This window comes from Sinocyclocheilus rhinocerous, unplaced genomic scaffold, assembly GCF_001515625.1.
Source record: "Sinocyclocheilus rhinocerous isolate Xijiao unplaced genomic scaffold, SAMN03320098_v1.1 scaffold836, whole genome shotgun sequence".
NCBI classification, from domain to species: Eukaryota; Metazoa; Chordata; class Actinopteri; order Cypriniformes; family Cyprinidae; genus Sinocyclocheilus; species Sinocyclocheilus rhinocerous.
This window is the reverse complement of record NW_015648109.1, coordinates 280,925-298,010: the sequence shown is the minus strand read 5'-3', so window position 1 is coordinate 298,010 and position 17,086 is coordinate 280,925. Positions and strand designations below refer to the sequence as shown.

Below are 17,086 nucleotides of genomic sequence, written 5' to 3'. Positions count from 1 at the left end.
AGTATGTTTTGTTTTGTTTTTCACCGAAGTATATATGCTGCTGTCCTTTTTTAGTGTACTTTATGAATCTTTGTAATGTATGCAACAATATATAATACATTAAAGTTTTGTAGATATCAAAGTGTGTACGTGTGTGTATATACTGAAAAAAGCAGCTTTATAATATACTAGTAGTGTAATGCTAATGCATTTCCAATGAGCTGAAATACAATTGAAATGTACTTGAAGTACATTAAAACGATGCTTCAAATATACTCTTAACTGTAGTTCATGAAGTGTTAAAAGGACATTTTAAATGTATTTTAAGAATTACACTTAAATTGCACTAAATATACTTAAAGTGGTTCCATTTTAACACAATTTCAATATATTAAATATATTACAAATAGATTAAAATCAAACTTAAACATTGATTGAAATACACTTAATATACTTAAAGTTGTTTCAAAATAATACATTTAATATGCACTTAGTATAGTATAATTTAAATATAGTAAGTATGTCTGAAAAAGCACAATTTAAATATATTTCTTTTTCACCTGGGTATCCAAGCAGAAATCCTAATTAAAAATCAATACATTTTCAATTAAATTATATATTATTTAACCACATAATTAAAAATATACTGCCTTACACATCTTCAGTGCACAATAGACAGATTTAATGCAGTAAGTACTATAAATTACTTTTATAGTAGCTTGAATGTAGTTTCACGTTTGTAGCAAGCAAGTTAAAAAAAAAAGTGTATGGCTGTAAAATAGAAATCTATAGAACCTCTTAACCTGCTGCCTGGCTTAAATAATTATCATCTTAGGTTTCAATGGAGAAAAAACAATATTCAATCTTTAAAAAAATCATGGTTATTTGAGAAGACATGGGGCAAATTTGTTTACATGGAAAACGGTGACATTACACTGGAAGATGATGTTGACGGAAGTGTGATTGTCTAAAATGACGGTTACTATTACAGTGAAGTGTAAAGTGAGGTGAAAAACAAAGAGGAGCTGGATCCAAGTGAGCGTTATTCAAAATAAATACAAATGAACCAAACATGACGCACAGATAACCAGGAACAGGAAACGGAATGAGAACACCAAACTTACTGCCATGAAGGACAAGACCTTACAAATAACATAGGAAAACACTGGGGTATATATACATACACAAGAAAACCAGGGCTAACAAGGGACAGGTGGAGGTGATTAGTTGCTATGGGAACAAACAAGGGTAACTATAGCGACAAACAAGGCAGCAAGGCAAGCAAGAAAACAGGAACAGCACACAGTAAACACTTCAACATAAAAGTCCAGACAAGACAGGAACATGATATGAAACAGAAGTATGTTGGGTGTTTTATTTATTGTTTGTTTGTTAGCTTTAACAATAACTTTTATCATTATGTGTATTTTTATGTATTGTGTTATTCATCATGTTATCTATTTTATGTTTATTTTATAGTTTATTAATTTTTTTATTTATTTTTCTTTTTTTTCTCCACTGTCTGCACAGAGTGTCACAACTTCTTTTATAGTAGCTTGAATGTAGTTTCACGTTTGTAGCAAGCAAGTTAAAAAAAAAAGTGTATGGCTGTAAAATAGAAATCTATAGAACCTCTTAACCTGCTGCCTGGCTTAAATAATTATCATCTTAGGTTTCAATGGAGAAAAAACAATATTCAATCTTTAAAAAAATCATGGTTATTTGAGAAGACATGGGGCAAATTTGTTTACATGGAAAACGGTGACATTACACTGGAAGATGATGTTGACGGAAGTGTGATTGTCTAAAATGACGGTTACTATTACAGTGAAGTGTAAAGTGAGGTGAAAAACAAAGAGGAGCTGGATCCAAGTGAGCTTTATTAAAAATAAATACAAATGAACCAAACATGACGCACAGATAACCAGGAACAGGAAACGGAATGAGAACACCAAACTTACTGCCATGAAGGACAAGACCTTACAAATAACATAGGAAAACACTGGGGTATATATACATACACAAGAAAACCAGGGCTAACAAGGGACAGGTGGAGGTGATTAGTTGCTATGGGAACAAACAAGGGTAACTATAGCGACAAACAAGGCAGCAAGGCAAGCAAGAAAACAGGAACAGCACACAGTAAACACTTCAACATAAAAGTCCAGACAAGACAGGAACATGATATGAAACAGAAGTATGTTGGGTGTTTTATTTATTGTTTGTTTGTTAGCTTTAACAATAACTTTTATCATTATGTGTATTTTTATGTATTGTGTTATTCATCATGTTATCTATTTTATGTGTTTATTTTATAGTTTATTAATTTTTTTATTTATTTTTCTTTTTTTTCTCCACTGTCTGCACAGAGTGTCACAACTTAGTTTTAGAGATGAGGACAACAAAGAAGATTCAGATTCAAAAACAGTCTTTAATAATATTCACAGGAAAATCCAAAAGAAGGCAGGCAAGTTAACACAACCATACTTAGATGAGACCGGACAAATGAGAACCGAAAACACAGGAACTATATACACAGATCAAAAAAAGCGAACCAATTGGGTAACAGCTGAATAGAATGACTAATCAAATGAGTGAACAAGGCAACTAACTATGAACTATGAACTATCACAGAAACTAAAGCTAAAACTGAACATAAATGTGACACAGAGGGAGGGTTAAGAAAAGATGTTTACTTTCATTCTGAACTATTTCTGTACTCTGTTTGCATAGAAAGACAAGAACAATATTGATTTTAAAAAGTCATAAATAACCAGACTGGCTAACCTTATGTAATTTATGAAAACTGTATTGTAATTACTTAAAATATCAGTTTAATACAAGTTCATTTTAGTACATTTACATTTGGCTACAGGTCTGAAGCTTCATAAAGAAACTAAATGCAGAAAAGGACATTGTTATTTTGCACAAATGTAGGCTGCTGCAGGGATACCTAATGAGACAAAAGCTCTCATTCACTTACAAATAGAAAAACAGAATACAAAATGTGTATATAAAATGTACACATTGTCATGAAATGGTCAGCAGAATAAAACACTAAAATCACACAGACAAATACATTGTTGTCTCTGCATCCATTAGTGATGTATCTGGTTTCATTCTCGAGCATTGCTGCCCAGTTACACGAGTGTGTATTTGTTACCAGGATACATGCAAACCCCTAAACAAACATCATGCACATTACAGGCTGAAACTGAACCTCTTTTAATTCTTAGTTTAACACAAACGTACGCCTACAATCCTCTTGTTAGTGTGTTTATGTCAAGTATATGAGAGAACTTGAAGGTCAGCGGTCTGAGACTGGATAATCTGACCGATATAAGAATGACTGGGATGAGGATAAAACACTAGGAGGTGTCAGCACTGGAAATTCAGGTGCTTTGTGACCATTCAGGCTCTTTTGCATGATATTATGAGAAACTTGGCATCAGCCTTCTTACTAATAGCCTAGTTTTAGCTCCACCCCTTATCTTATCCAGTATCAATAGTGAAGTACATCAGAATTTCCATAGCTTTCCACCAACTCCAGAAACACACAGGTATGTGTCATATTATAAGAAGTTTGGTGTTTTAGACTGAAAAATATGGGGATCATATTTTTTATTTTGGATTATGTGCTTCCACAGTCACTTTGTGATGTCTGGATACAGATAATTGTTATGTGAAAACTTGAGATAACGATAAAAGCAATATTAAAGGTTCATTGGAAGACTACATTTTTGAAAATCTTAAAAAACGTATAGAGCGTTACCCTTTTGGCGCCATTCATCGGGCATTTGATTTCCAAACTGCCGCGATATGAACTAAGGTAATAAAATGTTGGCACGGTCACATTTATGTTTCAGAGGAAAGTAAACTCGCTTTTTAGCGCCACTTGTGGGACATTTTACTTTGAAACGGCAAGAAACAATGTAATATCATTTTTGCACAAATGTCGAAACATGCAGGTGCTTATTTTATCTTGATCCTGGGTTACGAAGGCTTATTGACAGACAAGATGGGTGAAATCAGGTAAATGTCAGCGTCAAAAGTGTCCTAATTTACCCGAGTCACCGTACTTTTTATTCATTGCCGTCTGTTCAGTTTGTCGCAGTGTTTAAATGCATGTCGGTGAACCGCAGCGCTGTAAAAACCGTTAAAACTCCCTCACTTTTAGAATGTTCAAATTAACCAATTTTTCAAAATCTCACTGTTTCCGAAAACCCATTCTGCGAACTCACCTGTCACTCAGAACAGGAACCGCTGACAGATCAAATGTGGTCAAACTGGCTGTTCGGGGCTCTGATCAGATCACATGTTAATGAGAGATGAAGACTGGACACTTATGTCGCACTTTTAAAGTGAATAGCACAGTCATTTGCATTAGATACAAAATATCAAAGCAAGCTGTGTTTGAAAGAGAGACTCACAAGCACACTCTGCAGTAAAACATTTAATTTAAAAAATAGATTTTTAAATGATCAAATAAAATGTATGATGTTCACAATGACCTAATTGTGACCCTTGTTTGTGAAGTGTTAGGTGATCAAGTTGATTCTCATGTCCACTAAAAGCCACATTCTCCAAATTATTTGTAAGAACAAGTGCTGCTGTTGGATGGTGTAGCAAGGACATACCTGAATGCCCAACCAATCAATGCTTTGATTACCACATTTGTTGAAAAGGTCCATAATACGTGGCTGAATGTCATTCCTGTTCACCTAGCTCACCTGACACAAACCTCTAGAATTACACAACCTGCTTGATGCAAACATATTTTTGAGCCAGTCACCAGATCAGATTGATGCCATTACAAAAGTATGCACAGCCCAAACCCTTCACAATAGTGACTTTCCTGATTTGAGACAAAGGCAGCAGTCAGTCTATTACTCAATTACTGTTGCATTGTGCTTTGTAGAACTGTCACACTGATTTTTTTTTCTTATTCACAGATTGCTGATAATGGAAAAAGGATTGTCACCCCCTCCATATCCTGGACCACCAATGGCCCAAAACTACATTTCCTACCAGACACCACAGGTTGCCTATCAAACCCAACCAGGTCAGCAGACCCCTGATTCTCAATTCAGAGATTATCAGTCATTTAACTATAGTGATTCAATAATGATCTTTTTTACAGTTCCAGTGGCCACTGTATACAGTCCACCGCCCACACAGACAGTCATGGGATCCAGCGTAACCCAAACAGTCCAGTCACCTGGCATTGGTGAGAACTGATATTTACTGTGTGGTATGAGACTGTAGTTTAGAAGGAAATTTGAACTGGTTCAATATACCACAATGATACTGTAAAGAAGTCCTACAGCATTCCAAAATGCTGCCTCAACTGTCTAAACATAGAAAAGGAAAACAACTCTGCACAGTCATGATGCCATGACACACACACACACATATATATATATATATTTTTTTTTTTGTCCCACTGTGATGTTTGTCTTTTAAAAAGTGTGTGGTGGAAGGTGGGTGTATGTTTTTTTTTTATTTGCAATTCGAAAGTGAACTTAGAGAAAGGTCTTTTGAGTTCTGACTAAACCTCATGTTGTGCCACTATCATGGTTTTCTGTGTTCTGGCTCCAATGGCAACAGTTTACCCAGCTCCATTTGCACAAGGGCCAGTCATGTCTTCATCCACCGTAACTCAGACAGTCCAGTCTTCATCAATGCCTGGCATCGGTGAGTGTTGATGTCTTGTGTTATAAGGCTCTCTGTTTAAATGACAACCAGCACAAAAACCAAAAGTTTACAGGCTAAGATTTCCTTCAGCTCAAGTCTGAATGATTTATAAAGCTTTTAAAAGAACCAACAACACATAATGGTCGCATAAGAAGCCAGATTGGTTCTGTTGGTTTTCATCATGAGCTTTGTTTTCTCTTTCGGCTCCAATGGCAGTTCACTACCCACAGCCCACGGTCATGTCGTCCACTGTAACTCAGATGGTCCAGTCTACTGCACCTGCCCTGGGTGAGCAGAAAAGCACTAGTATAATGAGACTCTGCCTCAGTCTGTGTTCAAACACTAGAAGGTTTCAGCATACACATGATGCATCTGTACAGAATAGTACATTAGAGGTTTATGATCATATTAGATGTGTCTCTTCATTTAGCCACAGTGGTAGTTATGCCACCACGACTGACTGACGTCCCGGGGCAGATGAAATGTCCTCACTGCCAGCAGCAGGTCGTCACAGAGACCACATATGTCAGTGGCCTGTTGGTGTGGGCCATCTGTGGAGGCCTTGGCATTTTAGGGTAAGAACGGTATTCACACATACAGACTTTTAACTATCTGGTCCACTTTGCAGGAACTGCCCACTTAGAGAAGGGACCGGCTGACCGACCATTATTTTATTTTTATGTGCCACTTACAACTAACCTGTACAGAAGTGCAGGTTATTTCACATGCACGCCTCAAAGCGAAGAGTTATTTTTGTGAATATGTAGTTGCTGAGTGAATTGAATGAATGAACCACTAACCAAATAAAGAATATGAAACTAATATAAGTATGTGAAAAGCATATGAAACGGATCCTGTTTTCTGTCCAGGATCTGGCCGTGTTGTTTGATTCCGTTCTGTGTGGATTCCTGCAAGGACGTAGAGCATCGTTGCCCATGCTGCAAAACCCTTGTGTATGTGCACAGACGCATGTAGCTCCTGAAGCAAAGATGGAAGACCAAAAGAAAACTACCACCAACATCTTCTGGGGTCTCATTTATAAAATACTTTTATTGCTTACGCGATTTTCCACGCACATATCGGGATTTATAAAAAATAAACAGGTCGTAAACATGTACGCAACGTACGGACATTCTAGACCATGCGTACGCACTGTTTGGTAATTTTAATATTTACACTGCAATACGGGGTTCATTCCCCTGACTGGGGTTCATAAAGGGATTTTTGCGCAGGTTCTGAAAACTTTTGTGCGTACACAAAATCTAGCTTTTGTGCATACGTACACTTTTAGGATGAAATCTATGGAGAGTTTTATAAATGAGACCCCTGGACATTATTGGGCTTCCTAGTTCAAAGAAAAATAACACCATGACATGAAAAGACTCATACGGGTTTCTCTTTCTCTTTCCTTACAGATAGATAGATAGATATGTGATTTATGTCTTTTTATGGTCACATTTATAATGAACTCTTCAAGATGTACTGAATAATCGAGCGGAAAATACATTTTACTTCTTGATGCCATTTTTGCACAGCAATGTTTATTTCAATGTTTGTTTATTTGATTAAATTGTTCTTAATCTAAAGGTCTATAAAGCCTCATTTAGATCCGCTAACCCCAAAACAAACATCAGGTGCTAGGCCGCTCTCTAGTGTCTAACAAATGAAACAGCAACAAAAGAAACCTCCATACAAAACCTCAGTTGAAGTCCATCATTAGCTTGCTCACAGCCTTGCAATGCACTTGAGAAGAAAAGAGGATTGTGGGGAAATGAACAAAATGGAAAACCATTCAAATGAAATTTTGACCCTTTAGATTCATAACATTATCATTATTCATCACAAACAACTGGTAAGTTCGTGCATGCGTGCAGTAGAGCACTTTGATACGACAGTACTGTGTCAGACCCTAGGCTTCGTCCTCTTCCTGTGATTCTACTTCAGTCCATTTTCCACTGTGCAGCAGAATGACGACACTAAATCTTGACTTGACCTGACATGAGAGTTTCATTTAAAATACTGAGAGAGAATGAAATTAATGAAAATGTTTTTAATTCTCTGATTTGAATATATATAATATATATATATATATATATATTATTTAATATTTAACAAAATTGATATATATACATACATTTATTATAAATATTATACTTTTTTTCATCTGATTAGAGGCTCTGTCCTCTGTGTCCTAATAACCTGTTAGTATAAGGACAGCAGTGAGGATAATCTGTCTATAAAGTTAAGTCAGTACAGGCTTTACCAGCTCAGCATCTTTACTGCTGCATTCATGCCTGTGTGAGGTGTTACACACTGAACATGTTGGCAGTGACTACTCCTTTCAGATAAATCAGTTTTTACTTGCTCAGATAGATGTCTAAAATGTTCTAATATCTTGTGAAAGGTTCAATTATTTTTCTTGGTTATTCGAACGTTAAGGGAACGTTCCATTTTTATAATTTTTCAAACGTTATGGGAACGTTACTTTTGAATGTTCTCTGAACGTTCTGAAACAATAAGTAACATTTAAAAAACATTAAATGAGCATCCAACTAAAATGTTTTTAAAAACATGAACAATGTATAAATAATGTTTTTGTGCTAACATTTTGAGAACATTATTAAAGACCAGATAACACCGAATGAATGTTCTGTTAATGTTACTTGAAGAATGTTTGTTCATAAGTTTGAGAGAACCTTGCCAGAATGTTAGCCAAAGTTCTGAGAACGATCCCTGTTAGCTGGTAATGCATTTGACAAAATACATCAGAATGGTCTTATGGTCGCCTTACCTATTGAGCTCTCAAAGTTCTGCTGAACGAGTGCAGTTTAGCAATTCATCTGAATGCAGCTTAACCTAATCGTCAACCAGCACTAATCTGGAGTCCTACGTTACGGTGTGCTGATGCATGTATGTATGTGTGTGTGTGTGTGTGTGTGTGTGGTTCAGGTATACCCTACATTATGGGGACAAAATGTCCCCACACTCTAAAAAATGCTGGGTTGTTTCAATCCAACTTTGGGTCAAATATGGACTAACCCAGCTGTTGGGCTAAATTTTTTAATTTAATTTTTAACCCAAAGGTTAGGTTAGTCCATATTTGACCCAAAGTTGGATTGAAACAACCCAGCATTTTTTAGAGTGCACAAAAATGGCAATATCCAAAATCCTTGTCATTGCGGGGACATTGTTTTTTTTATCCCCACGAGGAAACAAGCTTATAACTCACATAGAATGAATTTTTATTTTAATTTTTTTGAATATCTAAAATTGTAGAAAGTTTTCTGTGAGGAGTAGGTTTAGGGTAAGGGGATAGAAAATACAGTTTGTACAGTAGAAAAAACATTACGCCTATGGAGAGTCCCCATAAAACATGGAAACCCAACATGTGTGTGTGTGTGTAAGGCCTCAGTAGGTTTTGTAGGCATAAGGAGTGTGCATCTATGATCAAAATTTACCTTTCAGATCCTAATTATTCACTGGTGACTGGTTAAATACTCTAACTAAACTATCACGTACAAATAATGAAAGGAGAGGTGAGGAGACTCTTTCTAATACTCTGATGGCTCACTGCACCACTGGACAGGATTATCTGAAGGCTACTTAAAGAGACACACACACACACACACACTAATGGACACGTATGGCCTAAAGCGCTGGGATCTTTATTACATAAGACTCCCTCAAGTCATTGCACGTGGACACACACCTGGCCGTGAGTGTGTGTATGGCCTGTCAGTTGTCTATGACAGCGAGAGGTCTAACTGGAGATCTTTAGGCCAGAAGTGTGACCGTTTGGATCATCACGAGAGTGTGAGAAGCATGATTGCTGGAGAGTTCGCTGTGGTTTATTTATAGGCTCTGCATCAGCAGCAGTCACAGTGCTGCAAATGAAGTCCTTCAGAGAGAGAGAGAGAGATGCATGTGACAACAGCGGTCCACTGAGGTCTATATTGAATCAGACGTGAGTTTTACCCTCTACTGCACGCGGATCCGCGGAGGAAACCAGCAACAGCTCTCGCGGAAAGAGGAGATTTAACACGGTCAAAAACAGGCTGAAGGAAAGAAAGAAGCAGCGAAATCGAGAAATAAGGATGCTCTCTTACAGATGTAGTTTGTGGGTGTGAAGCTGTCTGTCGCACATCAGCTGGTTTTCTGTCACTGGTTTTCAACTATTGAGCACCGAGGAAAAGCGCGGCGTTCGGTTGCAATGTCAGTGCAGGAGTTTGTATTTTTCAGGATAATTCCCACACCATAAGAAGAGATTTGGATTGTGGGAATGTGTGCAGAAACTCTCCTGCACTAATAAATGCGTATCGACTAGTGCGTTCAAGGCTTGATCTAAAATACAGTCTGAAGTCATAAGGTGAGTAACACCTATTGCTGTCAGCGGTTTGATGTGGTTTATATAACTGTTTTGCCTGCATATCTATTCTTTAACCCTTTTTAGTTCATTGGGATTTTGCTGTCTTTAAATAACTCTTATAAATTCGATCCTAAAGTTGTGTATGCTTGAACACACTGTGTGTGTGTGTGTGCGCGCGTGCGTTTCTGGCTTCTTTATATAAATTGCGCTCAGCTCCATCTAGGCCAGCCCACGCGCGCCTCTGGTTGCCATAGCAACTGTCGGGAGTTTATAAGGGATAGAGGATGCGAGACAGACTCCTCTTTACACTGCTTTTACAACTCAGCAGCAGAGGATGAGCAAATGCATCTGAAAAATTTGAGCCCAACTATTATTATATAATAAAAATTAAGTTCCAGCGTTGCCACCTTCTGGAACAACTGATTAGTGCAAAACAAGTTCAATGCACATGTGTGTGTGTGTGTGTGCGCGCGTGCGTTTCTGGCTTCTTTATATAAATTGCGCTCAGCTCCATCTAGGCCAGCCCACGCGCGCCTCTGGTTGCCATAGCAACTGTCGGGAGTTTATAAGGGGTAGAGGATGCGAGACAGACTCCTCTTTACACTCGGCTTTTACAACTCAGCAGCAGAGGATGAGCAAATGCATCTGAAAAATTAGAGCCCAACTATTATTATATAATAAAAATTAAGTTCCACTGTTGCCACCTTCTGGAACAACTGATTAGTGCAAAACAAGTTCAATGCACATGTGCGACCTGCACATACAAAGTATGAGCATACTATTCTGGTGGTGCATGTATTGTACACGCATACTGCTCTGGTAAATAAATTTGTATCACACTGTACTGCACACGGACCCTCACATACGTGTAAAAAATTAAGCATACTTTGGGCTTTCCGCAAAAAATAAACTGAAAAAATTAATTTTGTTGTATTCTTTCCCTTACAGCCATGGCTCTCAGGCCCACCCTCATCTTCATTCTCTTACTGATTGGCTGCTGCGCTCTTGAGGACCCGCCCAAGGTTACAGCCCCGCCCCCTCCTCATGGATGTGGCGCTACAGTGGACACGCCCTACAGAGTTTTGTGCGATCTGGAGTCCGTGTGGGGCGTGGTGCTGGAGGCCATAGCGTGCGGCGGTACCATATCTGCTTTGATTCTAGCCGTGATTCTTTTAGCCAAGCTGAAAACGGTAACGGAACCGGAGAAGCGATGTGGCGTCGGTCCCCTCCTCCTCCTATTGGCCGGAACCATGGGTCTCTTCAGCCTATCGCTGGTGTTCTTGGTAGGGCGTGGTGAGGTGCTCTGCATTGTGCGCCGCGGGCTGTGGGGGGCGCTGTTTGCGATGTGTTTCTCCTGTCTGCTGGTGCAGGGAGTGCGACTGAAGAAGCTGGCTGGAGGGAGGCGGAGCCCAGCAGGCAGCTCTCTCGCCGGATTGGCGTTTACACTCACTATGGTTCAAGGCATCATTGCTGGAGAGTGGCTGCTGCTTACGGTGGTCCGCGAGGGACATGCAGCCTGCGATTACCTGCCTCTAGACTTTGTGTTGGTGTGTAGCTATGCTCTAGCGTTGTTGCTAGCGGCCAGCATGTTGTCGTTGGCTGTGGTGTTGTGCGGAGGAAGCAACAGAGAGGAGTCGAGCAGGAAGACGATGAAGTGGAGGTGCAACGCTGTCTGGCTTTTCCTCTCATGTCTGTCCTCGCTTCTCCTCTGGGTCGCCTGGCTCGGTCTCTATCTCTACGGTGATGCCACCATCACGACCGTAGCAAAGGATTGGGACGAGCCGGCATTAGCAGTTGCCTTGGTGACCGAGGGTTGGGTGCTGCTATTATTTCACGCTATCCCAGAAATGCACCTGTGCTTGCGTCCGTCCAGTCAGAGGAACGCAGACACTGGGCAGAATTACTATGACACCCCTCAGCCGCCAACGGCACAAAGTTACCATGACGACGAGCGGCCAACCAATCCCAGAGCTCCGTTCACAGAGAGTCAGGCGTACACTGTAGAGGAGCACAGTGCAGGTAGGTTGTCACACAAAAAGCATGAGCAACATTCTGGGAAGGGTAGTTTATGGTTCTAAAAATGAAACCTAAAAATAACCATTAGAGCAGTGGTTTTCAATCCTGTTCCTCGGGACCCACTGCTCTGCACATTTTGCATGTCTCCCTTATCTGACACACTCATTTGAGTTCATGGAGCTCTTTCCTAATGACCTGATGATCTGAATCAGGTGTGTAAACTTGGGAGGCATGCAAAATGTGAAGAGCTGTGGGTCCCCAGGAACAAGTTCGAAAACCACTGCATTAGAGAATGTTCTGTGTAGGTTTTCTTTAGGTTGTTACAAAAACCTTTCTGCAACGTTCTGGGAAGGTTAGTTTATGGATATAAAAACGTTTCTAGAATGTTATTATTTGATTCTTCCAAAAACAGCGCTTTGGGAACATTAGGAAAATGTTCTGTGTTTGCAGTGGTGAAAAAAATATTTTTTATTTGATCTTTATTCTATTTAGTCAGATTAGTGTTATTATATACAGATGTTTTACATAATCACATGTATATATTGTCTTGTTTTTTGCAGTTCTGCAGACAGGAGGTTATCATAATGGATTGATACGTCCCGCTGTGCCGTTCCGGAGTCACGTTTACCAGCCCACCGAGATGGCCCTGCTCATGAACTCAGGACCGGTCAGTAACAATACTATATATATTAACTTTAATGCTTTAAAGACTCAGTTTCACAGATGATTCACCTCACGCTTTATGTTCCAGATCCCAACAGCCCCTCCAAACTTCACAGGGAGGCATCTGTGGTGAGAGCGGTTACCATGGCAACAATGTCCTCTTCTGCCCCCAGAAAGGATTGACTTCGGGTGATTCACAGGGTCAAAAGGCACTTTATTAAGGTTCCATGTTAATCATTTGGAAATGCTCCTCTAATAAAAAAGCTGATTTCATTTAACGGACATTTTCAACATGGGAGCAGGCTAATTTTGTACGTGTTCTCTAGTAAGTGCTTACTACAAAATAAAGGACGTGCTGCATATTCGATATCACTCTGGTGATGTCTGTTTAGATTACATGAATCAGACAAATCGAGGACCTGTAAGAATTTACATAAATAGAGATGTGTGAAAGAGAAAGGAGAGGGAGTGTTAAAGTCAACATGAAACGCTGGTAACAGACCCAAGTGCTTACATAATGTGACGCATTTCTGAGTGTGAGAGAATAAATGTCATTCATTTATTCAAGGTGAATTGATTTACAGTGTTTGGACAGTCAGGGAAAGATAAGAGGGATCTGAAATGTCAGCTAAAAAAAAAAAAAAGCATATTATTTCAAAGAAACACACAGATGAATTATTCACAATCTAACCAGAAATGTGTATTAAGGAAGTAAAAAGGGTCAGTTATGGTCATGTTGTGACACAGATTATTTCATTAATTTCTAGCCTTAGCAAATCTTCTACCTGCATTCCACTTTAAATATATAATCAAAATCTATCACTTTGAAATGTATTGAATTAATTTGAACTGTTTTGTATTAAATTGTTCAATTGGTATCTTCTTTTTAAACCTTTTTTTAATTCGATCTTTTAGTTGGTTTTGATATCACGTTTGATGTTTTTTCCAATCTTTGCACGCTTGATAGTCAGTCCTTATGATGCAGTGGATGGGATTCATCTATAAATGTAATGCCGTGGTTGATCTTGTAAGGCAATGCTGTGTAATACACGTGTCTGGATGCTGCTGCAGTCTCACAGAATTGAGACATTTCAACAGGGTCAGTGGAAACGGCTGAATTCGTTCTTTATTCTGCTCGTGATGTTCGCGTATATTGCACAGAATCGTTGTATTTTTCCCTATACTTGATGTCTATATTTGAAACAAATTCTAATAAACCTTCCTACAGTGTTTTCATTGTCACTCTTTGCATGCGCATGCGCGTAGTGGCGGACGCGTAGAGGCGTTACCAAGGAAGTGACGAGCGATTTTTTCCGGGTCGAAAGGAAAGCTTTCCAACGTGTGGCAAACGAGTAAGTAATAAAACAAACATCTAACTCGAATAATACAGTGATTTGAAGCGAGTCGGAATATTAACCCGCTGCAGCGAAACGCTCGATGCTCGTATTGTTTATGACAATACAAGTGTTTAACAATACAAGTCGCTTTAACAGTGTTGTTATAATAATAATGGTTAAGATTCATATGCGTTTCACAGATTAAAAGAAGCAACCAAGCTGTCATTCCACACATACATCAAACTAATGTCATATTCATGTATTTACTTCTCGACCCAACCAGCACAGGACTGAAAACTGACAATTGCGATTCATAAAAACTTTTAATAAATCAGTATATTTGAATGTCATTCCTCTGTCTGACATTATGTGTTTTCTGAGTTTGTAGATGGTGAAGGAAAAACCAATGAAAACCTCTAGGATGCAAAAAGCAGGAAGAAGTTGAGTTTTTTGAGAAGTTGGTTGACTAAACGTTGGCATGGTAGTTGACGGGGCGACTAAAGAGAAGAAGAAGAAGAAAGTTCAGGATGCAGGAGACACGCGTGTGATGTCCGTCCAGACTGATGTTAAAAACGAAACTTTGGATGTAAACATCAGAGATGGAGAGAAACGGGAGAGCGATGGGGCTGAGAAGAAGAGGAAGAAGAAAAAGAAAGTGAAGGAGGACGTGGAAGCAAACAGCCCCGTGTGTTACGATGCGTCCGTCCAGACTTCCGTCAAAACAGAGCGCTCCGATATAAACATCAGTGCTGCTCCTGAGAAGACGAAGAAGAAGAAGATCGCCAGTGGAGATCATTTAGTGTCCAAGAAACAAGGACGTGAAGAAGAGGTGGAAGCTATAAAAAAGAAAAAGAAGAAAAAGCAAGTAGAGATCAAAAAAGAAGAGGCCGATTTAGGACACAGTGTAGAGATAGTAAAAAAGAAAAAGAAGAAGAGAAAAATTGATGAAGATGTGGCCGAAGAAGAACAAAACAAAGAATTTGAGGGCGGAGAGTTAAAGAAGAAAAGAAAAAAGCAGAAAGAATGTAAACAGGAAGCGGTGAAGAAGAAGAGGAGGAAGAAATCTTCAGCAGTTGAAGAGCCTGATGACATTAGCTCCAGTGAAAAGCTGGAGAAGAAGAGCAAGAAGCTAAAGAAGAAACTGAAAGGTGTGGATGAAGGTGAGAGTCATCCTCGCGCCAACGGAGGACAGGTGAGCTCAGCGGACAAGAAGATGAGAAAGAAAGGCAAGGCTAAGACTGAGACTGAGGAGGAAGCGGTGGGAAAGAAGGGCAGAAAGAAAACCCCAGAAAAGGTTAGAAAGAAAAAGCCTAAAGAAGAGCATCATGAGGCAGTCGTGGAGAGAGCCAGTAAAGCGGTGAGTTTATCCTCAACTGAGGCTCATGTTTGACTGTTTACAATGTGATGATAATTAAGCGTGGATATTTCATTATGTAATATATTTTTCTTAACATCATGCACTGTTATTTTAGTATTATTTATATACTTATATAGTATTTATAAATTTTGAATGAGCTTTTATTTTCATATTTTCTGTTTTAATTTTAGTTAAAGGGGTCATATGATGTTGCTAAAAAGAACATTATTGTGTATTTGGTGTAATGAAATGTGTTTATGCGGTTTAAGGTTCAAAAAACACATTATTTTCCACATACTGTACATTATTGTTTCTCCTCTATGCCCCGCCTTTCTGAAACGCGTCGATTTTTACAAAGCTCATCGGTCTGAAAAGCGAGGTGTGCTGTGATTGGCCAGCTATTCAGTGCGTTGTGATTGGCCGAATACCTCAAGCGTGTGACGGAAATGTTACGCCCCTCACCATACTGTGATGCCTGCGGCAACCACATGTGACGACCCCGGGCTGGACTCCGCTTCGTCCACGGTGAAAGCCGATCCGGCGATCCACAGCGCCAAGTTGTTGTATTCCCTCAGCAACCAGCACGGATCAGCTCTCAGATTCGCTTTCACAACGAAACACACAGCTCTTCACGACATGGCGGCGGCACACTTCAAAGAGAAAGGAAAAAATGAAATTTCATCATATGACCCCTTTAAATATTTCGGAATTTCGTTATCTTCTTTTTTCTATTTTATTTATTTAATATTTGTTTATCTTCAGTTTATTTTTGTTTTAGTTTTAGTAATTTTTTTTTAAGTTGGTTGCCAAGGCAACTTTTCGAATCTTTTCTAAATCCAATTTTTTTTTTTAGGTTTCAGTTTTTCGTGAGTAATATGTATATTTTGTTTTATTTTAGCTTTATTTCACGTAACTAACATGATTTTTTAAATAGTTTTAGTTAACAGTAACAACACTGCTGCTTCATAACAGGGTCAGTATCACAAAAACTGTCAAGAATGTGTGCAGGTCATGATTCATCCAAAATCAAAATAATAAAATAAGATTAGAAATTATTTTTGTTTAAAAATATTTTAAAAGCGTTTATGACACTTAGTATTTATTTACATTATAACATGATTTTTTTTTGACAATACAATTATTTTATGTATAATTTAAAATGTTATATATTTTGTGTATAATTTCTGTTGTTTTAAAAGATGATTCTCATTACTGTAATACTGTAAGTAAAATTTTGCATTTACATAAATTAATGCAGTGTGTGTTTTTTTACTACCATGTTAAATATATATATATTTTTTTCTTTCTTGCATATTACAGTAATGGAAATTCACACATTCACGAAAAACCTTATTGTCCTATAAATAAGCATCATTTTATTTATGCAAAATATAATTTGTAATATCTTGCTTCGTGGCATATGGTCTGGATATTGTCTTCAGAGGTTTTGTTAGATTCGTCCGGCCATGTATGTTGCACCTCATGCCTGATTAGGAAAGTGGTCATCTGACTTGCTAGTAGTTTTATTTTACATTAAAACTTAATTCGCTGTATTTCATTGCGTTCTCTCTCTCTGTGCGCTCAGTCTGATGTTGTGTTCCTGTCGGAAAAGCCTGGAAATCAGGACGAAGTTTCTATAGATCAGGTACAACACCAGCTGATCACTGATGTTTT

The 17,086-nt window shown here is 38.5% G+C and overlaps 3 protein-coding genes across 9 annotated transcripts in view; all 3 read left to right on the top strand.

Annotated features, from left to right (window-relative positions):
• Nucleotides 1-3,431: 3,431 nt before the first annotated feature.
• Nucleotides 3,432-6,831, top strand: LOC107709631 (lipopolysaccharide-induced tumor necrosis factor-alpha factor homolog). Of its 4 annotated transcripts, none has more exons than XM_016514187.1 (7): nucleotides 3,434-3,539; nucleotides 4,932-5,041; nucleotides 5,126-5,206; nucleotides 5,587-5,673; nucleotides 5,890-5,961; nucleotides 6,104-6,248; nucleotides 6,543-6,831. In XM_016514187.1, the coding sequence occupies exons 2-7, from the start codon at nucleotides 4,942-4,944 to the stop codon at nucleotides 6,646-6,648; spliced, it is 591 nt and encodes a 196-aa protein (XP_016369673.1). In that variant the 5' UTR covers nucleotides 3,434-3,539; nucleotides 4,932-4,941; the 3' UTR covers nucleotides 6,649-6,831. The 4 variants fall into 4 exon arrangements, with proteins under 4 accessions (XP_016369675.1, XP_016369673.1, XP_016369674.1 ...); XM_016514188.1 differs by lacking the exon at nucleotides 6,543-6,831 and adding an exon at nucleotides 6,302-6,501 and having other exon boundaries at nucleotides 5,120-5,206; XM_016514186.1 differs by having other exon boundaries at nucleotides 3,447-3,539; nucleotides 5,120-5,206.
• Nucleotides 6,832-9,308: 2,477 nt separating this feature from the next.
• Nucleotides 9,309-13,724, top strand: gprc5bb (G protein-coupled receptor, class C, group 5, member Bb). The gene is made up of 4 exons (XM_016514184.1): nucleotides 9,309-10,039; nucleotides 10,988-12,058; nucleotides 12,616-12,722; nucleotides 12,807-13,724. Exons 2-4 carry the CDS (start codon nucleotides 10,990-10,992, stop codon nucleotides 12,849-12,851), a joined length of 1,221 nt encoding a protein of 406 aa, XP_016369670.1. The 5' UTR covers nucleotides 9,309-10,039; nucleotides 10,988-10,989; the 3' UTR covers nucleotides 12,852-13,724.
• A 26-nt stretch (nucleotides 13,725-13,750) lies between these two features.
• LOC107709628 (lysine-rich nucleolar protein 1-like) overlaps nucleotides 13,751-17,086 on the top strand; it is a 5,092-nt gene continuing 1,756 nt past the window's right edge. The window contains exons 1-4 of one of the 4 annotated variants that reach the window (XM_016514183.1): nucleotides 13,751-14,070; nucleotides 14,437-14,591; nucleotides 14,832-15,412; nucleotides 16,998-17,057. In XM_016514183.1, the coding sequence (XP_016369669.1) occupies nucleotides 14,534-14,591; nucleotides 14,832-15,412; nucleotides 16,998-17,057 (699 nt within the window). In that variant the 5' untranslated portion in view covers nucleotides 13,751-14,070; nucleotides 14,437-14,533. Of the gene's footprint in view, nucleotides 14,071-14,436; nucleotides 15,413-16,997; nucleotides 17,058-17,086 lie in introns of all 4 variants that reach the window. The other 3 variants (XM_016514182.1, XM_016514180.1, XM_016514179.1) reach the window with 3 other exon arrangements.